The sequence below is a fragment of the Cnephaeus nilssonii genome (genome assembly GCF_951640355.1).
Source record: "Cnephaeus nilssonii genome assembly, chromosome: 20".
Taxonomy (NCBI): domain Eukaryota; kingdom Metazoa; phylum Chordata; class Mammalia; order Chiroptera; family Vespertilionidae; genus Cnephaeus; species Cnephaeus nilssonii.
The window spans coordinates 42,492,440-42,513,535 of NC_137091.1; the positions used below are offsets into that span (position 1 = coordinate 42,492,440).

Sequence of the window (21,096 nt, forward strand, 5' to 3'; positions counted from 1 at the left end):
GACTGTAACCTTTTTTAAAGTTGAAAAATTAAAAATGAAGGAGTCAGTGGGGAAGAAAAGAGGACATCTGTAATACTTTCAACATTAAAGAGGTTTTTAAAAAATGAATAAATGAGCCGAAACCGGTTTGGCTCAGTGGATAGAGTGTTGGCCTGCGGACTGAAGGGTCCCAGGTTTGATTCCGGTCAAGGGCATATACCTTGGTTGCGGGCACATCCCCAGTGGGGGGGTGCAGGAGGCAACTGATCGATGTTTCTCTCTCATCGATGTTTCTAGCTCTCTATCCCTCTCCCTTCCTCTCTGTAAAAAATCAATAAAAAATATATATATAAAAAAATGAATAAATGAGCAAGTAAATGAATGAGTGAACGGCCATCAGTATTTCAAACTCACCAGGTGCCAGGTGCTATGCTAAGCACGCACATGCCTGATCTAATTAAATCCCTACTACAGTCTCTGTGACATAGGGCCCATCATGACACCCACTGTACAGATGAGGAAAACTGAGTCATTGAGACACTAGGTAACTTTCCCATAGCCATACAACATGTAAACGTCAAAGCCTTGAGCCAGGTCTCCCAAACTTCAAAATGAGCATTCCAGGATATGTTGTTATTGAAGAGAGAGAGAGAGAGAGAGAGAGAGAGAGAGAGAGAGAGAGAGAGAGAGAGAGAGAGAGAAACATTGATGTGTGAATGAAACATCGATGGGTTGCTTCCTGTATGCAACCAGGGATCGAACCTGAAACCTGGATATGAGCCCTGACCAGGAATCAAACCCCTGACCTTTTGGTACTCAGGAGGATAATCCAATCAACTGAGCCACACCAACCAGAGCCAAAATGAGCATTCTTAACCTCTTAACCTCTGGCTGCCCTAAGTCCTGATTGTGAAGGGACAACGCCCTCCCCCCATTCCTGGGACACGTGCCATCCCTCCAGGGCAGGCACTCGGCAAGTTAGAAGAACAGAAGGCAGCCTTTTATCATCAATTCAAAGGAGAGGGAAGAGGTAGAGATGGTCCCAACGAGGCTGAGAAGTTCTGTGCAACGTGGCAACTCCTGCCCCTGAGCCCTTGGGAGGTTCCATGTGGACACACCTCTAGGGAAGAGGAGTGAGGGGGTCCTTTTCCCTCTCCCATCATCATGGATCCACAGCCCTCATTAGTGAGAATGTAGAGATTTTCATCCTCATTCACAGCTGTTGCAGATGCTGCAAAAAATAGTTTAGCATTTTCTCAAAAAGCTAATAATTACCAAACAATCTAGCAATCCCACTCCTAGGCACCCACCCAAAAGAACTGAAAACAAGTGTTGCAACAAGTACTTTTCCACGAATGTTCATAGCACCGCCGTTCACAATAACCCAAAGATGGAAACAACCCAAATATCTAACTGATGAATGGGTTACAAAATGCAGTGTAATATCCAATGGAATAATGTTCAGCCATAGAACAAAGTGCAGTACTGGTCACTGCTACAAGGTGGGCTATTGCATGGACCTTGCAAGCATGATGCTGAGCGTAAGGAGACAAACACGAAAGGCCACACATTGCGTGACCTCATTTACATAAAATATCCCAAACGGGTAAGTCATAGAGACACAAAGTGGGCTGGTGGTTGCCAGAGGCTGGAGACGTCGGGGATGGGGAGTGACTGGGGTTTTCCTTTGGGATGATGAAAATGTTTTGGAACTAAATACGGGGGGTGGGTGCCCACCATCATGAATGCACTAAATGTCACTGAATTATACATTTTAAAAGGCTAATTTTAGGTTATGAATTTCACTTCCATAACAAAGAAAAATAGCCCTAACCGGTTTGGCTCAGTGGATAGAGCGTCGGCCTGCATACTGAAGGGTCCCAGGTTCGATTCCGGCCAAGGGCATGTACCTTGGTTGCAGGCACATTCCCAGTAGGAGGTGTGAAGGAGGCAGCTGATCAATGTTTCTCTCTCATCGGAGTTTCTAACTCTCTATCCCTCTCCCTTCTTCTCTGTAAAAAATCAATAAATCATATCTAAAAAGAAAGAAAGAAAGAAAAGAAAAATAGTGAGCTATCCCCAAAATTCAGGTCCTCAGTCACACTCAGCTCATGTCAAGTGTTCAGTAGCCACACCTGGCCAGAGGCTACTACATTGGACAGAGCAGATAGAGCGCATTTTAATCACCATAGAACGCTCTACTGGACAGCACTGGTTAGACTTTCCTACAGTCTACATCTGGCTGATTGTTTTTTTCATGGTGTTGTTTAACCTGTTCCTGTGTTCATGGTCTTTTGTGTAAACTAGTAGTTAGATCTGGAAGCTTAATCAGAGTCAGGTGCAATTATTTTGGTAAACGTGTTTCATAGGTGTTGTGTCCGTCTCCCAGGGAGCACATCCAGCGTGGTTGTGTCTTTTTGTGTGTGTGAGAGAGATGACAACAGCACCTTTCTCATCTCATTGGTCAAAGGAAGTCACATGGCCAAGCCCAACACCAATGGGCCAGAGAATGTGTTTGACTCAGAGGCCCTCTAAAGTCAGGTGATCAAGTCATGGATGTACAGTTCTATAACATGGAGGGGGTGGAGATTTGGAAACAATAATTCAACATACTACAGAGAACATTTTCTTTTATCCAATGCATTTTTCAGAAGTGACTCTCTGAGTCACAGGGAAGGTAAGTGACTTGCCCAAAGTCACACCACTGACAAGTGATGGAGCCATGATGTGAGCCCCGGCAGGCTGCCTCCAGAGCCCTGGACGGAAACTGCTACACTCCAGGGAGATAACGGAGCTCACCCAACGGGGCTGTCCTGCTGTCCCAGTAAGATCGGGAACGCAAAGGGCGTAGGCTAGCACTTGGCACGGGACCCGTGCGTGCTGCTCAGGACTCAGATGTTTATTTCCATCACCTAATTCCAGGTTGGCCTTGGCTTGAGCTTGGAGGGATTTCTGCCCCTGGCTGTGCTCCAGGAACGCCAGCTGGCCGTTATACACCCATATGCTGAGCAGTCGGCGTCAGGGGGAGGGAGAGTAGAGATAAAATTAGATCAGAAAAGGTAATTGTAGCCTGGCCATCGTGGCTCAGGGGTTGAGCGTCAACCTATGAGCCAGGAGGTCATGGTTCATTTCCCGGTCACATGGCCGGGTTGCAGGTTCCATCCCCAGTGTGGGGTGTGCAGGAGGCAGTCAGTCAATCAATGATTCTCATCATGAATGCCTGTCTTTCCTTCTCCCTTCCTCTCTGAAATCAATAAAAAATATTAAAAAAAAAAAGGTACACCGAAACCAGTTTGGCTCAGTGGATAGAGCGTCGGTCTGCGGACTGAAGGGTCCCAGGTTCAATCCCAGTCAAGGGCATGTACCTTGGTTGTGGGCACATCCCCGGTAGGGGGTGTGCAGGAGGCAGCTGGTCGATGTTTCTCTCTCATCGATGTTTCTAGCTCTCTATCCCTCTCCCTTCCTCTCTGTAAAAAATCAATAAAATATATTTTTAAAAATTAAAAGGTAGTTGTAGAGAGGTTTGGAGCAATTACCCCAGCCTTGGACAGGAGGGCAGGTGAGTCATACAGAGGTGAACATCAGCAAGGAAAACGTCTGAGCCGATGTTCAGGAGACGGTAACCAGAGACGCTGACCGACCAGAACTAGTGTGTGTGCGGGAATAGGTTTCTGTTGCTGAGCTCTCTTTCCCTGATGATAAGACAACTGTTCCTTCTCCGAGGCCAAAGATCCACCTCCACGGTGCTGCTCGTAGGCAGAGCTCCAAGATATTCCTATTACGAGTGTGGCAGAGGCCTGGCTGGTATGGCTCAATTGGCTGAGCATCACCCCAGGCAGTGAGAGATCGCCCGTAGGATTCCCCATCAGGTCACATGCCTGGGTTTCAGCCTCGATCCCCAGTGGGGGGGAGGGGGCAGCCCATTGATGGTTCTCTCTCATAGATGTTTCTCTCTCTCTCCCTCTCCCTTCCTCTCTCTCTAAAATCAATTTTTTTAAAAAGAGTGTGCCAGATATTTATCCAAAATGGCCACATTAATATATCTGGTCTCGCCTATTCTTCCTGTGGAAGCTTGCCTCTCCCCATCAAGAAGTTGAGACTGTTTTCCTCCCCCTAGAAACTGGGCAGGACATCATGATTGCCTTTAATGACAAGAATGAAGTGAGCCCTGGCCGGGGTTGCTCAGTGGTTAGAGCATAGGCCTGCACACCAAGGGTCAGGAGCATGTACCTGGGTTGTGGGTTTGCTCCCTGCCCCTGGTGGGCCACGTGTGGGAGGCAACCAGTTGATGTGTCTCTCACATGTATCTCTCTCTCTCTCTCTCTCTCTCTCTCTCTCTCTCTCTCTCTCTCTCCCCCTCCCTCCCTCCCTTCCACTCTCTCTGAAAAAGCAATGGAAAAAATATCCTCAGGAGAGGATTAACAACAACAACAAAAAAAAACAGAAAAGAAAAAAAGAATGAGTCCGACTAGTGTGTCTCAGAGGTTGAGCATTGATCTTTGAACCAGGAGGTCACGGTTCGATTCCCAGTCAGGGCACATGCCCGGTTGTGGGCTCAATCCCTGGTAGGGGGCATGCAGGAGGGAGCTGATCAATGATTCCCTCTCACCATTAATGTTTCTATCTCTCCCAATCCCTTCCTCTCTCTGAAATCAATCCTATCTAATAAAAGGGTAATATGCAAATTAACTATCATTCCGTCACAAAAGATGGCAGCGCCCATAGTGGCCAGGGTGTTGGACATTGGCGGCATCGCCCCAGGGACGAGCCCCAGCGACCCGCACGCCCTGGCCCTTGGAGGGAGGGAGGGTGGGTGGACGGGCCTCTGGCCAGAGGCCAGCTGGGGCGCGGGATGCTGGCGTCATTGCAGGCCAGGCTGAGGGGAACACCCCCTGTGCATGAATTTTGTGCACCAGGTCTCTAGTGATATATGTGAAAGAATGAAAGTGACGCTGCATGATTCCCAAGGCTAGGTCACAAAGGAGACATGGCTTCTGCCTGTCCCCTGCTCCCTTTCCTTGCTCCTTGGGACCCAGCCACCATGATGTGAGGAAGCCCAAGCAGCCACATAGAAAGGTCACATGCAGACGTTCCAGCCACAGCCTCCAGGTGAGGTCCCAGCTGACCGGCAGCATCACCCCCCAGGTAGGGGAGTGAGGAAGCTCCAGATGATCCCAGCTCACAGTCTTTAAGCTGCTCCAGATGATGCCAAGCAGAGCAGAGATGAGTGGGTCACCCCTGAGCCCTGCCCAGGTTGCAGGGTCATGAGCAAGATAAAGCTTCTCATTGGGCTGGTTTGTTTGTGTAAACTAGAGAGCTTCCTGTTCTTTCCCCCCTGAGGGGGCAGAGGAGTTCACGCAAACCAAACTCAGATGTCACTTTCTCACTAGAGCCCCCCCAAGTCCCTGGCTGCCCTGCCTCTCTTGCCAGGGGGGAGTTTAATGCTAACCCAGATCACAGCTGCCTGGTGCATCCATACAAGGGCAATATGCAAATCGACCAAATGGCAGAATGACCGGTCGCTATGATGTGCACTGACCACCAGGGGGCAGACGCTCAAGGTAGGAGCTGCCCCCTGGTGGTCAGTGCGCTCCCACAGGGGGAGTGCCGCTCGGCCACAAGCTGGGCTGACGGCTGGCGAACTCAGCAGCCTGCCTCCACAGCAGCCCTCAGTCGGACATCCCCCCCCCCCTGAGGGCCCCCAGACTGTGAAAAGGCACAGGCCAGGCTGAGGGACCACCACCCCCCAGTGCACGAATGTCGTGCACCGGGCCTCTAGTATACTAGTATGCATGTTTTACTTCGGCTTTAATGTTTGTAGAGCGACTGCCCTTTCTCCTTGGGCACCGTAAATCCCTCGGGTTGGCTACCTGCCAGGACTGGATAGCCCCCGCTTCCCGGAATAGCACACGCTTCCCCTGCAGCCCTTTCTAATTTGGGCCTCTGTTTTCTCACACTCCGCATGCCTCCACACTGAGGCTTGGGAGATATCTTCTCTGAGTATCTCTTGGTTCTTTGGGGTGCAAGCAGATGAAATCCACTCAAACCAACCTCAGCACGCAGTCAATAAATAAAGCAATGCTTATAACAACAGCAACAAACAAACACAAACCATAAAGGGTCAGCCCTGGCTGGGATGGCTCAGTGGATAGAGTGTCGGCCTGCAGACTGAAGGGTCCCAGGTTCGATTCTGGTCAAGGGCAATGCCTGGGTTGCAGGCTCCATCCCCAGTAGGGGGCATGCAGGAGGCAGCCGATCAATGATTCTCTCCATTATTGATGCTTCTCCCTCTCCCTTCCGCTCTGAAATCAATGAAAAAACAAAACACATAAATGTTCTAAGGATTCATTTGGAGTTCAGGTATGGATGAACCCAGACACCCAGGTGCTGGTGTCGAGAATGTCCTTCACACGCTTTCGTTTCTGCTATCCTCGGTATTGACTTTCATCTCCTAAGTCCTCTCCTCTCTTGGTGGCAGGCTGAGCCCATCGGCTCTGGCTCACTTCCCGCCGGCTTGGCAACGCCCGCAGAAATAGAAAACCTCTTTCTTGGTCGTTGCATCGAATGTCTCCACGTTGGTTCTGCCCGAGCTAGGTTAGGGCTCACGCCTTCCCCGACCCGGTCACTGTGCCCAGGGAAACAGAATAAACTGATTGGCTGGATCTGGGTCCTGTGTCCCTGGGGCTGGTGGGGGCTGTAGCCAGCCCTGTTCAAATGAATTAGACTGAGAGGGGAGAGGGGAGAGCAGTGATTCCCCGGAAGAAAGCTGAGTGGGATGCGTGCGGGGTGGGCAAAACCCACAGGCTTCTGCTAGAGTGTCCCTTTCCCGGCCCCAATCTGCACCCATAGTACTGGTCAGCTGCAGAGTACCCCCTCCCACCCCACCCCACTCCACCCCACCCCCTCACATCCCCTGCTCCTATCCAACTGTAACGCGTCCCCCACTCCTTGGTGACCTTGTACTTCTCCCTCTTTAATTCACTGGCAGAAATGACCATTTCTCTGCTCTTTAAGTGAGAGTGATTGAATTTTACACAATCAGCTGTGGGAACCTGCAGAGGGGGTGAGAGGGGCACGCAGGTCGGGCTGGGGCCACGGGGGATGCCAAAGGGGAGGAGTGGGGCGGAATGCAGGGGTGAGGGCAGCTCCTGGGGACTGAGAGGCGATGGTGAGGTGCAGAGGGAGTTTGCGGAACTGGGACGGGGTGGGGGTGGGGTGGGAGGTGGCTGGGAGAAGTGGGGACTCAGTGGATAAGGAAGAGGCGAGAGGAGGCAGAGCGGGGCGACTGGAGGGGGTGAGACTGGAGGTCGAAGGGGCCCAACGGGGGGAGGGGGGAGGAAATGGAGGGGTGAGCGGGGGTGGGCTTAGAGGGTGGGGACCCGGGTGTGAGGAACAGAATTAACTGGGTGCATCCGAAGAGTATTGGTGTGGGAACGTCGCGACGGAGGCTGGGCCAGGAGGCGCGGCCACTGACCCGGCTGGCGACTCCGCTGAGAAGGGGGCGTGGTTGGGAGGGGGTGTGTTCCCCCCTCCCCCGGCCTTCCAAGACTTCGCCTCTGGTCCCGCCTCTTTCTCGGAAGTGACAGACTGTTGGACCAATCAGAGCCGCGGGCCGGGCGCAGGGCAGCCAATACCGCGGCGGGGGAGGAGCTGGGGAGGGGGCTCGCCGGGCAGGGGAGGGGGCTAGGGGCCTCCAAGGGCGCCCGAGCTGCGACGCGCGAGCCATGGCGCTGGGGCTGCAGCGCGCAAGGTACTGGGATTTCAGGGGCCGGAATGATGAAAATTGGGGGCTCTCCTTTTAGGGACCCCTGACCCGGGTGGGGGATGCTTGGGTGCAAGTCAAGGACGCCCCGGAAAGAGCGGTGGGAGGCACGTCTCTGCCGCACCCTCCACCCTAGGGGGTTGCAGGGGTGCGGGGGTTTCCCCCAAGACCCTGGCTGCCCCGCCTCTCTTGCCGCCAGGAGCGACTTCAGAGTCGCGATCCCTGATTTCTTGCTGCTGCGGATTCGTTACCCCCTCCTGGTTGGGGATGAAACTCGGGGTCCCCATGGAAAGGGGGGTGTTTTGCTTGAGCGGTTCCTGGGCTTCTCCGGAAGGCATTCTCGCTCCACATATTGACCCCTCTGGCCTCTGAACCCCCAACATTGAGGTTGTCCTTTGCCACCAGACCCTTGAGATCCTAAGGGGTATAAGGTACACCCAACTTGAGCCTTCCCAGACACAGGGAATCCCTTGGAACGGGGACTCAGCTCCTGGGTTCAAGAGAAGAGAGATTCCCCTTTAATTGGACCCTTCCTGGCACCGTCTCCCAAACTTGAGCTCCCTAGAAATACTCAGAAGGGGTCACCTTTCAAAAGCTACCTGGGACACCCCCCCCCCCCCGCAGGGGCCTTTCTGTAGCCTTTTGAAAGGTGGGGTCACCCCCTTTGATAACAGAGGAACAGCCTGACCCACTTGCCAAAGACCTTCATGTTCCTCCTCCACCCCACCAGTTCCTGTGACCATGGGAAGGGGCGCACCGCGCTTTTTTGGGGGAAGACCCAAAGGAGAGTGCTGTGCCTGATTGTGGAGCAGCCTCCTGCATTGCTCAGCGGGTCATCCTGGGCAGAGGGAGGTTCAGCTCCCAGCAGGTGCAGCTATGCCAGGACAGGGGGTGAGGGGGGGTACCTGTGCTCTGGGTCCTCTGCCAAGGGGCCGACCTGGCTACGTTTGCACGGGGACCCCAGAAAGTGCCCCAGGCCCTTGGTTTCCCCTGTCCAATCTGAGGCATCCGGGAAGCCTTACCCCCTTCCCTCCTCCCTGGATTCCCAGGTCTGATTGGATCCGTCCACACACCCCTGTTTTTCACCCTCCCCCATAAGCAATCTCCCTCCTCCCCTGTCCCCCCCCCCCCAAAATCCATTCCAGTCTCTGGCTCTGGGCCCATTAGGAAACTCCATCCCATCCCTACTGGGCCAGCCTGGCCCTCCCCCTCCCAGCGCCCCCTCCTGGCTGGGTGGGGCCCCTCTTGGCTGAGCAGGAGTGCTCTCTCCGCCCCACTGAAGGCCAATTCTCTCCCGTGGTGTCATCCCATCGCCGCACCCCCCCCACTCATAATTCGCACCCGGGTCCCAGCCACACTCCGTCCCCTCCGCACCCCTAGGATGGCTCTTGGGCCAAAGGGGGCCTGGCCGACGGTGAGTGGGCCCCCCATAGCTGCTCACCCCCTTCCCTTCTTCCAGCTCAGGCTATGCCATCCACCTTGATCAGGGATGTTCTTGGGAAGTTCCTGACGGGCTCACTCCCCACAAGCCCTGTCTTCTGGTATGGGCACCCCACTGGATTACCGTGTCCCTGGGAATGAGCAAGTCGGGGAGCCGGGAGACTCCTCTTGGCCCACACCCCAAATCCCTTCTCAAATCCATCCCCTGACGCTGGCCTCTCAGGCCACCTCTGGGCAGTGCCAAGAGGGCTCTTGCCCACATACAGCCTAAACCTCCCAGATCCTCTCCACTTTTTTGCCAGACCCCCAATACCCAGCTTGGGGTCAGAGGAGAGGCCCAGGAGCAGCCCTGACTATGGGCAGGGTCTCCCCACTTTCTCGGGGCCTTTGCTCACAGGGGGCCGGTTCTCCAGGACAGGGAAGAGATCTGCTTCTCCCTCTCCTGGTTGGGGGAGGAGGGGCGGAGTACTGGGCTTCAGTCCCTGTGTTGGGGCCTCACCCTGGGGCCTCCAGGCCCTGGCCCCGCCCCCTGTTCTCTGCTGGAACAGGAAGGGTGGCAGGGTTCCAGCTGCACGTCCCAAGCTGGGCAGGGTGCCAGGGGGCTGGAGCAGGGCCGGGCGCCGGGCCAGCTGGGGAGACTGTCCAGCTGGGGAAATCCGGAGGCAGCGGGGATGGGACAGGGGGGAGGGACTGCGGCCCCTGGGCTAAGGAGGGGCAGGGCAGGGATCCCTTGGGTGGGCACACCTGCCCAGGCATTTAAGAGCCCAGGCCCCTAGAGCCAGGGTTCAAATCCCAGTTCCCCCGCTTCCTGGCTGTGTGGCCTTGTGCCAGCGACTGTCTCTCTGAGCCTCTCAGTTTCGTATCCTGGAAAAATATCAGCCGTGCCTCCCCTCCCCCGCCCCTCCTCAAGTTGAAGAGCAGAGAGGGAACAGATCCTGGGACCAGGACACCCCATTGGTATGTAATAAACCGTGTTCCACTCAGACAGAGCTCGGGTGGAAACAGACAGCCCTGGTTGTTAAGGTGGCGCTGCTGCTAAAAGCCGTGTGGCCCCGGGCGAGTTCCAGCACCTCCCTGCTTTCTTTTCAGGGAAAATACTAGTAGCTTCAGGGTCCGACTAACTGAGCCGCCTGGAGCATGGCTGGCCATTGGTGGAGGATCTGGGATTGGCAGCTGGGTCCCCCGGGCCTGGCCACAGGGAGGTCACTCCGCCTGTTGAAAGGACTTAACGAGGTCTCTAGCTCCATGAGTGCTCAATACACCGACACTATCGATAGTATTACTATGGCTATTATTTAGTCTTTCCCAAAAGTGCTTGTGTGAAAGTCCTGGAGGTAATGGTGCATACACCTCGCCTCGGAATGAGCACCAGCGCTCCCAGGTCCTCCCGTGCGCAAGAGGCTCCTAAGCCTTCCATCTCTGATGTGGACAAAGGGGAGGGGGTAATAAAATATATATATATATTTATATATATTTATATTTATATATCTATAACCTTTCTGGAGCACTCACCAGTTGCCAGACCCTCTTTTAAGCCCTTGATATATATTAACTCATTTAATGTTTAAAAGAATCATGTGAGGCCCTGGCCAATGTGGCTCAGTTGGTTGAGCATCATCCCATGCACCCAAAGGTTGCTGGTTTGATTCCCAGTCAGGGCACACGCCTGGGTTGATCCCCAGTTGGGGGCATGCAGGAGGCAGCATCATCATGTCCTCTCTCTCTCTCTCTCTCTCTCTCTCTCTCTCTCTCCCTCTCTCTTCCTTCCTCCCTCCCTTCCTCTCTCTCTTAAATCAATAAAAACATTCAAAAATAAATAAATACAAGAACCCTGTGAGGTAGGTGTTGTTATTACGCTCGGGGAGGCTGTGCAATTTATCCGAAGCCACACAGCTCATTAGTAATGTTGTCCAGGCTGGAACCCTGAGCCAGAGGAGCTAGCCCCCGACTCTGTGCAGTGGGAGAGGCCGGGGACCCAGGCATCTGTGAAGCCGCCGAGAGGCCCAACTTCCTGTCAGAGAACCAGTTGGGAGCTGGAAGGAGGGTCTGCGGCTGCACCAGCTGGTTCCTTCTGTGGAGGGAGAAGTCGGCCATAGAGAAGATTACAGAGCCCAGCTGCCTGGGCGGTGGGGGCCGGCCTCACCCTGTTCCCACCCCCTGTTCCCTCCGCCCAGGCCTCCAGCTCCCTGAGGCCCGCCCACCCCTACCCCCAGGGCAGGATGACAAACGGCTGGAACAGAACCAGCGGGACAGGACGGAATGTCCTCTGGGCAGAGCGGACTGGAGGCCCCTGCTCCCCCCACCAGCTGGGAGGGAAGGGATGGGGGCGATCGCTGGCTCCCTCCACCCCCTGCCCGGCCAGAGAAGTCTTTGCCCTCTGCAGTCCACAGGACAGTCTCCTCCCCCCTCGCTGGGTGTGGGGGGGGGGGCGGGGGCTGCAGGTCTCCTGCTGGGGAGCGAGGTTGATGCCACCCCCAGAAGTGGCCTCTGGTTTCTAGGGAAGGTCAGCCTCCCAGCTTAGAGGCCTGCTCCCCTGGGGTGGGTCACACGGCAGGAATTACTGGTAGAAGCATGAAGGCTTTGGAACCTCCCTGCCTGAGTTCGAATCCCAGCTCTGCCAGTTTCTGGCTTTGTGACTCCTGGAGCAAAGGAGTTCACCTTTCAGAGCCTCAGTTTCCCCATTGTGAAGTGGAGGCTGAAGCTGCCTCCTGCCTAGAGCTCTCCTAGGAGTGAATGTGTACAGACAGGCAAAGCACTTAGTACAGGGCCGGACACAGAAACGCTTAGCAAATCACAGCTGCTTATTATTAATGGTTTTATCGCTATTATAAATATAGATACGATTATCGATGCTATGTGTAATGTACTCTACAACTTAAAAAAATAACAACTATAGAGTTTGGCCTGGCCGGTGTGGCTCAGTGGTTGAGCATCGACCTATGAACCAGGAGGTCACGGTTCCATTCCCGAGGCACATGCCCAGGTTGCAGGTTCCATCCCCAGTAGGAGGCGTGCGGGAGGCCGCTGATGCATGATTATCTCTCATCATTGATGCTTCTACCTCTCTTCCTCTTCCTTCCTCTCTGAAATCAATAAAAATATATATTTTTTAAACTATAGAGTTTGGATTCAGATAGACCTGGAGTTTGAGACAGCGGTAGACACAGAGAGAAGCACTAAAACCTGGAGACAAACCCAGAGCCAGAGAGACAGAGAAAATAGAAGTGTTAATAGCCCGGCTTCACTCCTTACGGGCAAACGCGGCCCGGCTCTGTGCCTCGGTTTCCTCATCTGTTCGATGGGGGTGTGACTTTCCGTCTAGGGTTGTCTGAGCTCTAGATGGGTTAATACAAGTAACACACCTGGCGTGTGGGCTGACATAATAGTAGAAGCGGAATAAGTGACATATATTTCTGACAAACATGCTCATCCTTCTACCCCCCCCCCCCCCCCTCACTCGACTCGCGGAATTCAGGCATTAGAAGCGGGTGCAAGGGCAGGGGGGAGCGGTGAGCTGCTGGCTGCAGGAGGTTGGTTTGCTGCGTCGCGTCGCCCGCCCTGCGGGGCCCCTGCTGGGGGCTCCCTGGACTTTGAGATCTGTTCTCCAAGATTCTGAGGACTCAGCTCAGCCGAGGAGGGGAAGGTCAGCAGAGGTGGTTCTGGGAGGCTGGAGGGCAGGGGGTCTGGCTAGCTGCAGGCAGCTTCTTCACGCTGCTTCCCTTCCCTGGCTCCGGGCCAGCTCGGCCAGCCCCCTCCCCGCAGGAGGCCTCCCGGTCCCCCAGGCGTCCCAGGCCGGGGAAGAAACAGCAGATAATCTGGGAGGGGACCAAACGGACCTGTGGGGCACCGGAGGGCAGATAAAACCCGCCGCTAGGAGCAGCCCCTCAGCGAAGCCCTTCCAGGCCCTGAGCGCTTCGGGAACTGGCCCCGGCCGCGCAGCGAGCCCGCGCCCCATGTGGCAGCGCCCCACGTGCCTGCCCCGTCCGCCTCTTCCCCTTCCCGGGGGGGCCGCCCGTGAACGCTGCCCCTGCCCGCAGGTCGAGCACGGAGCTGCGCAAGGAGAAGTCGCGGGATGCGGCTCGCAGCCGGCGCAGCCAGGAGACCGAGGTGCTGTACCAGCTGGCGCACACGCTGCCCTTCGCGCGCGGGGTCAGCGCGCACCTGGACAAGGCCTCCATCATGCGCCTCACCATCAGCTACCTGCGCATGCACCGCCTCTGCGCCGCAGGTGAGCCCCGCCCCTGGGGATCCCCGCCTCAGGGAGGCCCCGCCCCCGGGAAGCCAGGTCCCGACGAGGCCCCGCCCCCTGACGTCTTCCCTGCGGATCCCCAGCCCCCCTGGAATTCACTTCCCCGGTGAGGCCCCACGGGCGGGCGGGCCGTCGGCGCTCGCTCTCTTAGGCGTCTATGACTAGTGAGGCCCCGCCCCCTGGGATGCACCCGTGGGAAGCTTTGCCTCCTTAGAAATCTGCGGACTAGGAGGCGGGCTCACTCCCTAAAGCTCCTCAGCCCTTAGGATTTGGGCTGCAGGTAGACCTCCTGGGCAGGGCCTCGTCCCCCTATAATAAGTATCCCTGGGAGCGTCTCTGCCCAGTTTTTAATTACTTGAGAAAGTCCCCCTCCCCCTCCCAGATCCCTAGTTCTATTGCTTGTCCCATTAGAATTCCACTCTGCAGGAGGCACACACACACACACACACACACACACACACACACACACACACCCCTGGGAACCCCAGGGCCCTTGAAAAGATCGCATTATGTGGAAAGCGGAGTCATCCTCTCAGGCTCCGCCCATTATATTTCTGTGCCCGGAAGAGCTTTACTTCTCTGGGAGGCTCTGCCCCCTTAGAATGCTGTCACCTGGGCCTCTCTGCTCCTTTAGAACTCTGCCCACCCGGAAGGCCCTGCCCCAAGAATCCGGGTGCCCTTAAAATTCTGACTCCCCCTAAGCCCTGGCCCCTTAGCATTTTTACCACTTGGAACATCACCCCCGTAGAATTCTGTCCCCCTAAGAGTTCCAGTCCCTTGGGAGACCCCACCGCCTTAGAATCTGTCCCCCTGAGAGGCCCTGCTCCCTGAGAATTCCCATCTTCGTGGCCCTGCCCTCTTCCTCGGGATTCCAAGCCACTGGGGTGTGTCCCCCTCACCTGGGGGTTAGGGTTAACGTCCTCTGAGTGAGGGAAGGCAGAAGGGAGCTGGCCAGGGGGCCCATGCTGACGGGAGATGCCCCACCCATGCTGGCCTGGACGCCAGGGGAGTGGAGCCAGGTGGGAGCAGGGCTGGAGCCGCTGGACGCCTGCTACCTGAAGGCCCTGGAGGGTTTCGTCATGGTGCTCACCGCCGAGGGGGACATGGCCTACCTGTCGGAGAATGTCAGCAAACACCTGGGCCTCAGTCAGGTGAGGCGCGCTGCCTGCTTTGTGCCTGGTCCGTGCGGGTGATGCTGGGATACAGAGGTGACCAGGACCGCCTTAGCCCTGCCTTTGTGGGGCTCACAGTACAGAGGGAGACTCAGAATGCTCAGGGCTGGGATGGGGCAGCCGAGGGGTCTGGGCAGGCCCGGGGAGGGTGCGTACCTGACCTGACCTTGGCGGGGGATGGGGGGGGGGGGAGAAGCTAGGGTTTCCAGGAGAAAACATCTGAGCTGAAACCTGAAGGACTTAAGCCAGTCAAAGGTCTGGAGAAAAGCCCTAACTGGTTTGGCTCAGTGGATAGAGCATCAGCCTGCAGACTGAAAGGTCCCAGGTTCGATTCTGGTCAAGGGCATGTACCTTGGCTGCAGCCTCGATCCCCAGCAGGGGGCGTGCAAGGCAGCTGATCCATGTTTCTAAGTATCCCTCTCCCTCTCTGTAAAATCAATAAAATATATTAAATCAATAAATAAAAGTGATTTTTTAAAAAAGAGGTGCTGTCAGAGGAGGGAGGTCTCACCCACCCCTGTTCACCATCGCCACTGGGTTATGAGCTATGTGGTTCCCTTTTCATCTGTGCCCACCTCCCTACCCTCCACCCCCTCACCCCCCCAACGCCCCCACCCCCACCCCCGGCACCAGGCTCATTGCCTGAACTGGAAAAAGGAGTTGGGTCTTGGGCTGGCCAAACAGGTGGGATTCGAATGGGGTCTCACCTCAGGGCCTTTGTACTTGCTGTTCTGCTTCCCAGCACACTCTGCTCCCGGGACCCACAAGACCACCTCGCTGGCTTTGTTCGGCCATATTACCGCCTCAAAGAAACCGTCCCTGACTTACTGTCTCTAAAATAGCATCCCCAAAACATAAATAAATAAAATAGCATCCCTTCATTCCATCACCTTACCCTGCTTTAGTTTTTCTTCGTGTTTCTTATTATGTTATTTTGTAAATATGTGTTTTGTTTTGTCTGCTGGGCCGTCTCCCCTCACTAGCCAGCAAGCTCTGAGAGGCAGGGACTTCGTCTTTGTGGTCACTGTGATGAGGCCACATCTAGACGAGGGCCTGGGAAGCAATATGCTGGAGGGAGGGAGGGAGGGAGGGAGGGAGGGAGGGAGGGAGGGAGGGAGGGAGGGAGGGAGGAATAGGGAGACTGCTGACATAGCCCAGGCTCTGATTTAGGCTGGGTGCTGGGTGATGAGCCGGGAAGGCGGAGATGGGCCTGAGGCCTTGGTGAAATGTCCCCCCGCTGACGCCCTGCTTCCCGCCCTCAGCTTGAGCTCATTGGACACAGTGCCTTCGACTTCATCCATCCCTGCGACCAAGAGGAGCTCCAGGATGCCCTGACGCCCCGGCTCAGTGAGTCCCCGGAGGCCTCGGTCCCCAGATTACAGGAACTGAGGCTTCACCCGCCCTCAGCACGGCCCCTCTGCCTCTGGGATGTTGGATTGAAAAAAATGGGAAGCGGCTGTGGCCCTGCCCTGGGGTCGGCAGGAGCAGGCCCCACCTCTCCGGGTCCAGGTCTGAGTGTAGGGATGAGGGTGGGAGACGTTAGCGCCCAGGACGCTGGAGGGAGCTGGGCCCCGTCTGTCCAGAGCTGCCCCGTGACCTGCCTCTCCCCGCCCCCCGCGGCCCGCCCCAGGCCTGTCCAAACGGAAGCCGGAGGCCCCCACGGAGCGGCGCTTCTCCCTGCGCATGAAGAGCACCCTCACCAGCCGCGGGCGCACCCTCAACCTCAAGGCGGCCACCTGGAAGGTGGGCAGGGCCTGCTGGGGCGAGGCTGACCCCCAAGTCTTGCCGGGGGGTTGGAGTCCAGGGGTCTCCTAGGTCGAGGATGCTGTGGGCTCTCTCAGAGTGGGGCTGGTGGGTCTCTTGGGTGTCTAGGAGGTTGGGTGTCTGTGGAGTTGGGGTGCTGGGGGTCCCTGAATCCCTTCTTAGCCCAAATCTCGGTGGGCCTGGGGTGTCCCGGACGGATGGGCCTAGAGCAGTGGTTCCCAACCTTTCTTTGGCCATGCCCCACCTAAGCGTCTCTAAAATCCTGATGCCCCCTGTGACATGTACTTCTTATTATTCAAAAAGTGAGCTCCTATTCCCATGGAGGAAGCCTAAAAGGCCATGAACTTGGTCTAAACAAGCTTCCAAAGAACGTGGCATCCATGAAAGAGAAAAATGAAAGAACGAAAGGACAGCTGAAGGACTGAGGAAGAAATCACGAAGAAATTGTTTAAAAATAATAATAATATGAAGGGATATGAAAAAATAGTAAATAAAGTTTCAAAACATATAATAGAGAATCAAAATGCATAAATATGTCATAATACATATTTATATACTGTACATGAGGCCCCTCGAACCATAAGACATGCAAAAGATTCACTGTTAATAACTCATTCTCAAATTGCCCCCCTTAAAAATCAAATTGCCCCGCTGTGGGGCATGTGCCCACGTTGGGAACCACTGGCCTAGAGTCTCCCTGGGGTTGGTATCTGGGCCCTCAGACCTCCCTGCGTCTTAAAATCTGGAGCTCTTCAGAACCCCCTGAGGATGGGTCCCTGTGGGGTTGGGGCTGGGGTCCCCAGAGCTCTCTGGGCTGGGTCTCCGCAGTCCTCAGGGATTTCTTCTCTGCTCCCCGAGGGGCCCACAGAGGCATGCCTCCCAGCCCCGTGGCTTCCCCAGGCCCCTGCGCATCACGCCTCCCCCCTCCGCCTCCAGGTGCTACACTGCTCTGGACACCTGAGGGTCTACAAGCCCCCTGCACAGACTTCCTCAGCCGGGAGCCCCCACCTAGAGCCCCCTCTGCAGTGCCTGGTACTCATCTGTGAAGCCATCCCGCACCCCGACAGCCTGGAGCCCCCGCTGGGCCGGGGTGCCTTCCTCAGCCGCCACAGCCTGGACATGAAGTTCACCTACTGCGATGACAGGTGGGCAGGAGCCCGCCGCCCCCGCCCCCCGCCCCCTGCCGCCCAGCTCCTCCTCTTCCTGTCTGCCCAAGTCACCGAGTTTTCTGTGGGTCTTTTTATCTTTGATTCTCTCTCTGCCGCTCTCTCTTGGTTTCTCCCTCCCTGTCTGTTGCTCTCCTGAAACGGGTCAATCCATGTGAAAAAGTTAGGACCGTGCCCAACAGGCAGTAAGCACTCAACAAGCTGTCGTCATTCGTTCTCACTCTATCTTCCTCTTTCTCTCTTTTTCTCTCTTCCTTCTGCTCTTCATTTCCTTCCTCCCTCCCTTCATTTTTTCTGCACCCTGGTGTTGTACTCGGGGTTCAGACTGCTTGGGTTTAAATCCTGGCTGTGTGTCCCTGACCAAATGGTTTCACCTCTCTGTGCCACCTGCCCTACGGAATGCTAACAGAACCTACTGTGCGCAGCTGTTCTGAGCGCTCAGTGAGTTGCCTGGTACAAAGCACTACAGAAGTGTCTATTTTTTTTAAGTCATGAACATCATTATTACTTTCTATTTCTATTCATTCTTTCTGATCTTTCTCTTTTTTATTGATTTTTTACACAGAGGAAGGGAGAGGGAGTTAGAAACATCGATGAGAGAGAAACATCAATCAGCTGCCTCCTGCACACCCCCTACTGGGGATGTGCCCGCAACCAAGGTACATGCCCTTGACCGGAATCGAACCTGGGACCTTTCAGTCCGCAGGCCGACGCTCTATCCACTGAGCCAAACCGGTTAGGGCTGATCTTTCTTTTTGTGACTTTCTTCCATCCTCTCTCGTCCCCTCTCCTATTTCTTTCACATTATTTCCCCCCCTTTTCTTTGCTCTGCTTGTCCCATTCCCACCCTGTCTCTCCCCCCCCACACACACACACACACTAGTTTCCTGTGGCTGCTGTAACAGTACCACAAACGCAGTGTCTCCAAACAACTCAAAGGCCTTATCGCGAGTTCTGGAGGCGAGAAGTCTCAAATGAGTCTCTTGGGGCTAAAATCCAGGGCCGTGTTCCTACTGGAGCTCCCGGGAGGAACCCGCCTCCTCGCCATTTCCAGCTTCTGAGGAGGCCCTGCATTCCTTGGCTCGTGGCCCCTTTCTCCAGCCTCAAAGCACATCACGCCAACCTCTTCCTCCACCATCACGTCCGTGCTCACTCTGGCCTCCTGCATCCCTCTTTTTTCTTTTTTTAAATATATTTTATTGATTTTTTACAGAGAGGAAGGGAGAGAGATAGAGAGTTAGGAACATCAATGATGAGAGAGAAACATCGATCAGCTGCCTCCTGCACACTCCCCACTGGGGATGTGCCCGCAACCAAGGTACATGCCCTTGACCGGAAATGAACCTGGGACCCTTCAGTCCACAGGCCGACGCTCTATCCCAGGGGTCCTCAAACTTTTTAAACAGGGGGCCAGTTCACTGTCCCTCAGACCGTTGGAGGGCCGGACTATAGTTTAAAAAATACTACGAACAAATCCTATGCACACTGCACATATCTTATTTTGAAGTAAAAAAACAAAACGGCAAAAACACCCGCATGTGGCCCGTGGGCCATAGTTTGAGGACGCCTGCTCTATCCATTGAGCCAAACCGGTCAGGGCTCCTGCATCCCTCTTATAAGAGCCCCTGTAAAAGTCCCTTATGCCATGTGAGCTCACATATTCCCAGGTTCAGGAGTGAGGACGGGCCTGCCACACGCCTCTTTTTCTATTCCTCACTCTCTCCCTTTCTCTACATGACAAGCCTGACTCTGTCTGTCTTGGTGGCTCGGTCCCTGGGTCCCCGGCCCCTTCCCTCAGCGCGTTGAACTGACCAGGCTCCACTGTACCCACCCCAGGATTGCTGAAGTCGCTGGCTACAGCCCCGATGATCTGATTGGCTGTTCCGCTTACGAGTACATCCACGCGCTGGACTCTGATGCCGTCGGCCAGAGCATCCACACCTGTATGTGTTCGGGTTCTGTTTCCCTGGGCCCGAGCCTGCCGATACCAGCTAGCTCCCCGCTCCCCGATCCCCAAGGAACCCGGGCCTCCCTGGCTCCTCATGCCGAACCCCCTGCCCCCAGAGCCTTCTCTCCCCGGGTGCCCCTTCGGTGCCCCTGAGTCCTCCCCGTCCCCCTCCCCAGTGCTGAGCAAGGGACAGGCAGTAACCGGGCGGTATCGCTTCCTGGCACGGAGTGGTGGCTACCTGTGGACCCAGACCCAGGCCACAGTGGTGTCCGGGGGCCGGGGCCCCCAGTCTGAGAGTATCGTCTGCGTCCACTTCCTGATCAGGTAAGTGCACCTGGGTCTGGTCTGTGTGTGTGAACAGGTGTGTGTGTGTATATGTGTGTGTGTGCACAAGTGTGGCTGCATATTGTGCACACATGTGTGAGTGTACACGCATACATGTATATGGAACATGTGTGACTGAACACCCACAGGGGTCTGTGTGTGCATATGAATGTCATAAGTACATATGCCATTCTCTTAAATTAAAAGGACTATATTCAAGTTAAAATAAGAAATCTAGTAGATTCACGGGGACTTGTTTTGCTTTTTTAAAAAATTGAGGGGTCGCCCTAGCTGGTTTGGCTCAGGGGCGTCCTGGGTTCGATTCCAGTCAAGGGCATGTACCTTGGTTGCAGGCCTATCCCCAGTAGGGGGGGGGGTGCAGGAGGCAGCTGATCGATGTTTCTCTCTCATCAATGTTTCTAACTCTCTATCCTTCTCCCATCCTCTTTGTAAAAAATCAATAAAATATATTTTAAAAATTGAGGTGTCGTTTACATTTAGAACACTGATTCTTTGGGGTATATGGTTCTATGAGTTTTGACAAATGCATGGAATTGTGTAACCATTACCACAACCATCGCCCAAACAAATTCTCTCATAGTGAACCCCACCCCACCCCTTATCCCTGGCAACCACTGATCTGTTCTCTGACCCTAGAATTTTGCCATTTTCAGAATGTCATGTACATGGAATTCTACAATATGTAGCCTTTTGAGTCTAATCATTGATGAGGGTGAAACATCTTTAACTTAGCATAATGTATTTTTAAATATATTTTTATTGATTTCAGAGAGGAAGGGAGAGGGAGAACGAGAGAGAAACATCATCAATCGGCTGCCTCCCGCAGGCCCCCAGATGGGGATTGAGCCTGAAACCTGGGCATGTGCCCTGACCAGAACTGTGAATCAAACTATGACCTCCTGGTTCCTAGGTCGATGCTCAACCACAGAGCCAAACCAGCCAGGCAGCATAATGCATTTAAGATTTATGTTGTGGTATATATGACTAGTTCCTTTTTAACGCTGAGTAGTCGTCTGTGGTTTGAATCTGAATGGACCCCAGTCTGTTTATCCATTCACCGGTTGGAGGATATTTGGGCTGTTTCCTATTTTGGGTGATTATGAAAAAAGCTACTGTAAACATTCTCACACAAGACTTTGTGAAACCATATGTTTTCAGTTCTCTTCGGCAAACCCCGAGGAGTGGAATGAATGGGTCATGTGGTCAGTGTATATTTAACCTCGTAAGAAACCACCCAACTGTTTTTCCAGAGTGGCTTACCATTTTGCATC

General features: G+C 54.7%; 1 protein-coding gene across 2 annotated transcripts in view; it reads left to right on the plus strand.

Moving 5' to 3' along the window:
• Positions 1–7,667: 7,667 nt before the first annotated feature.
• HIF3A (hypoxia inducible factor 3 subunit alpha) overlaps positions 7,668–21,096 on the plus strand; it is a 33,100-nt gene continuing 19,671 nt past the window's right edge. The window contains exons 1-8 of one of the 2 annotated variants that reach the window (XM_079800214.1): positions 7,668–7,729; positions 13,219–13,409; positions 14,436–14,581; positions 15,865–15,949; positions 16,233–16,345; positions 17,303–17,511; positions 19,369–19,475; positions 19,657–19,804. In XM_079800214.1, the coding sequence (XP_079656340.1) occupies positions 7,704–7,729; positions 13,219–13,409; positions 14,436–14,581; positions 15,865–15,949; positions 16,233–16,345; positions 17,303–17,511; positions 19,369–19,475; positions 19,657–19,804 (1,025 nt within the window). In that variant the 5' untranslated portion in view covers positions 7,668–7,703. The other variant, XM_079800215.1, reaches the window with a different exon arrangement.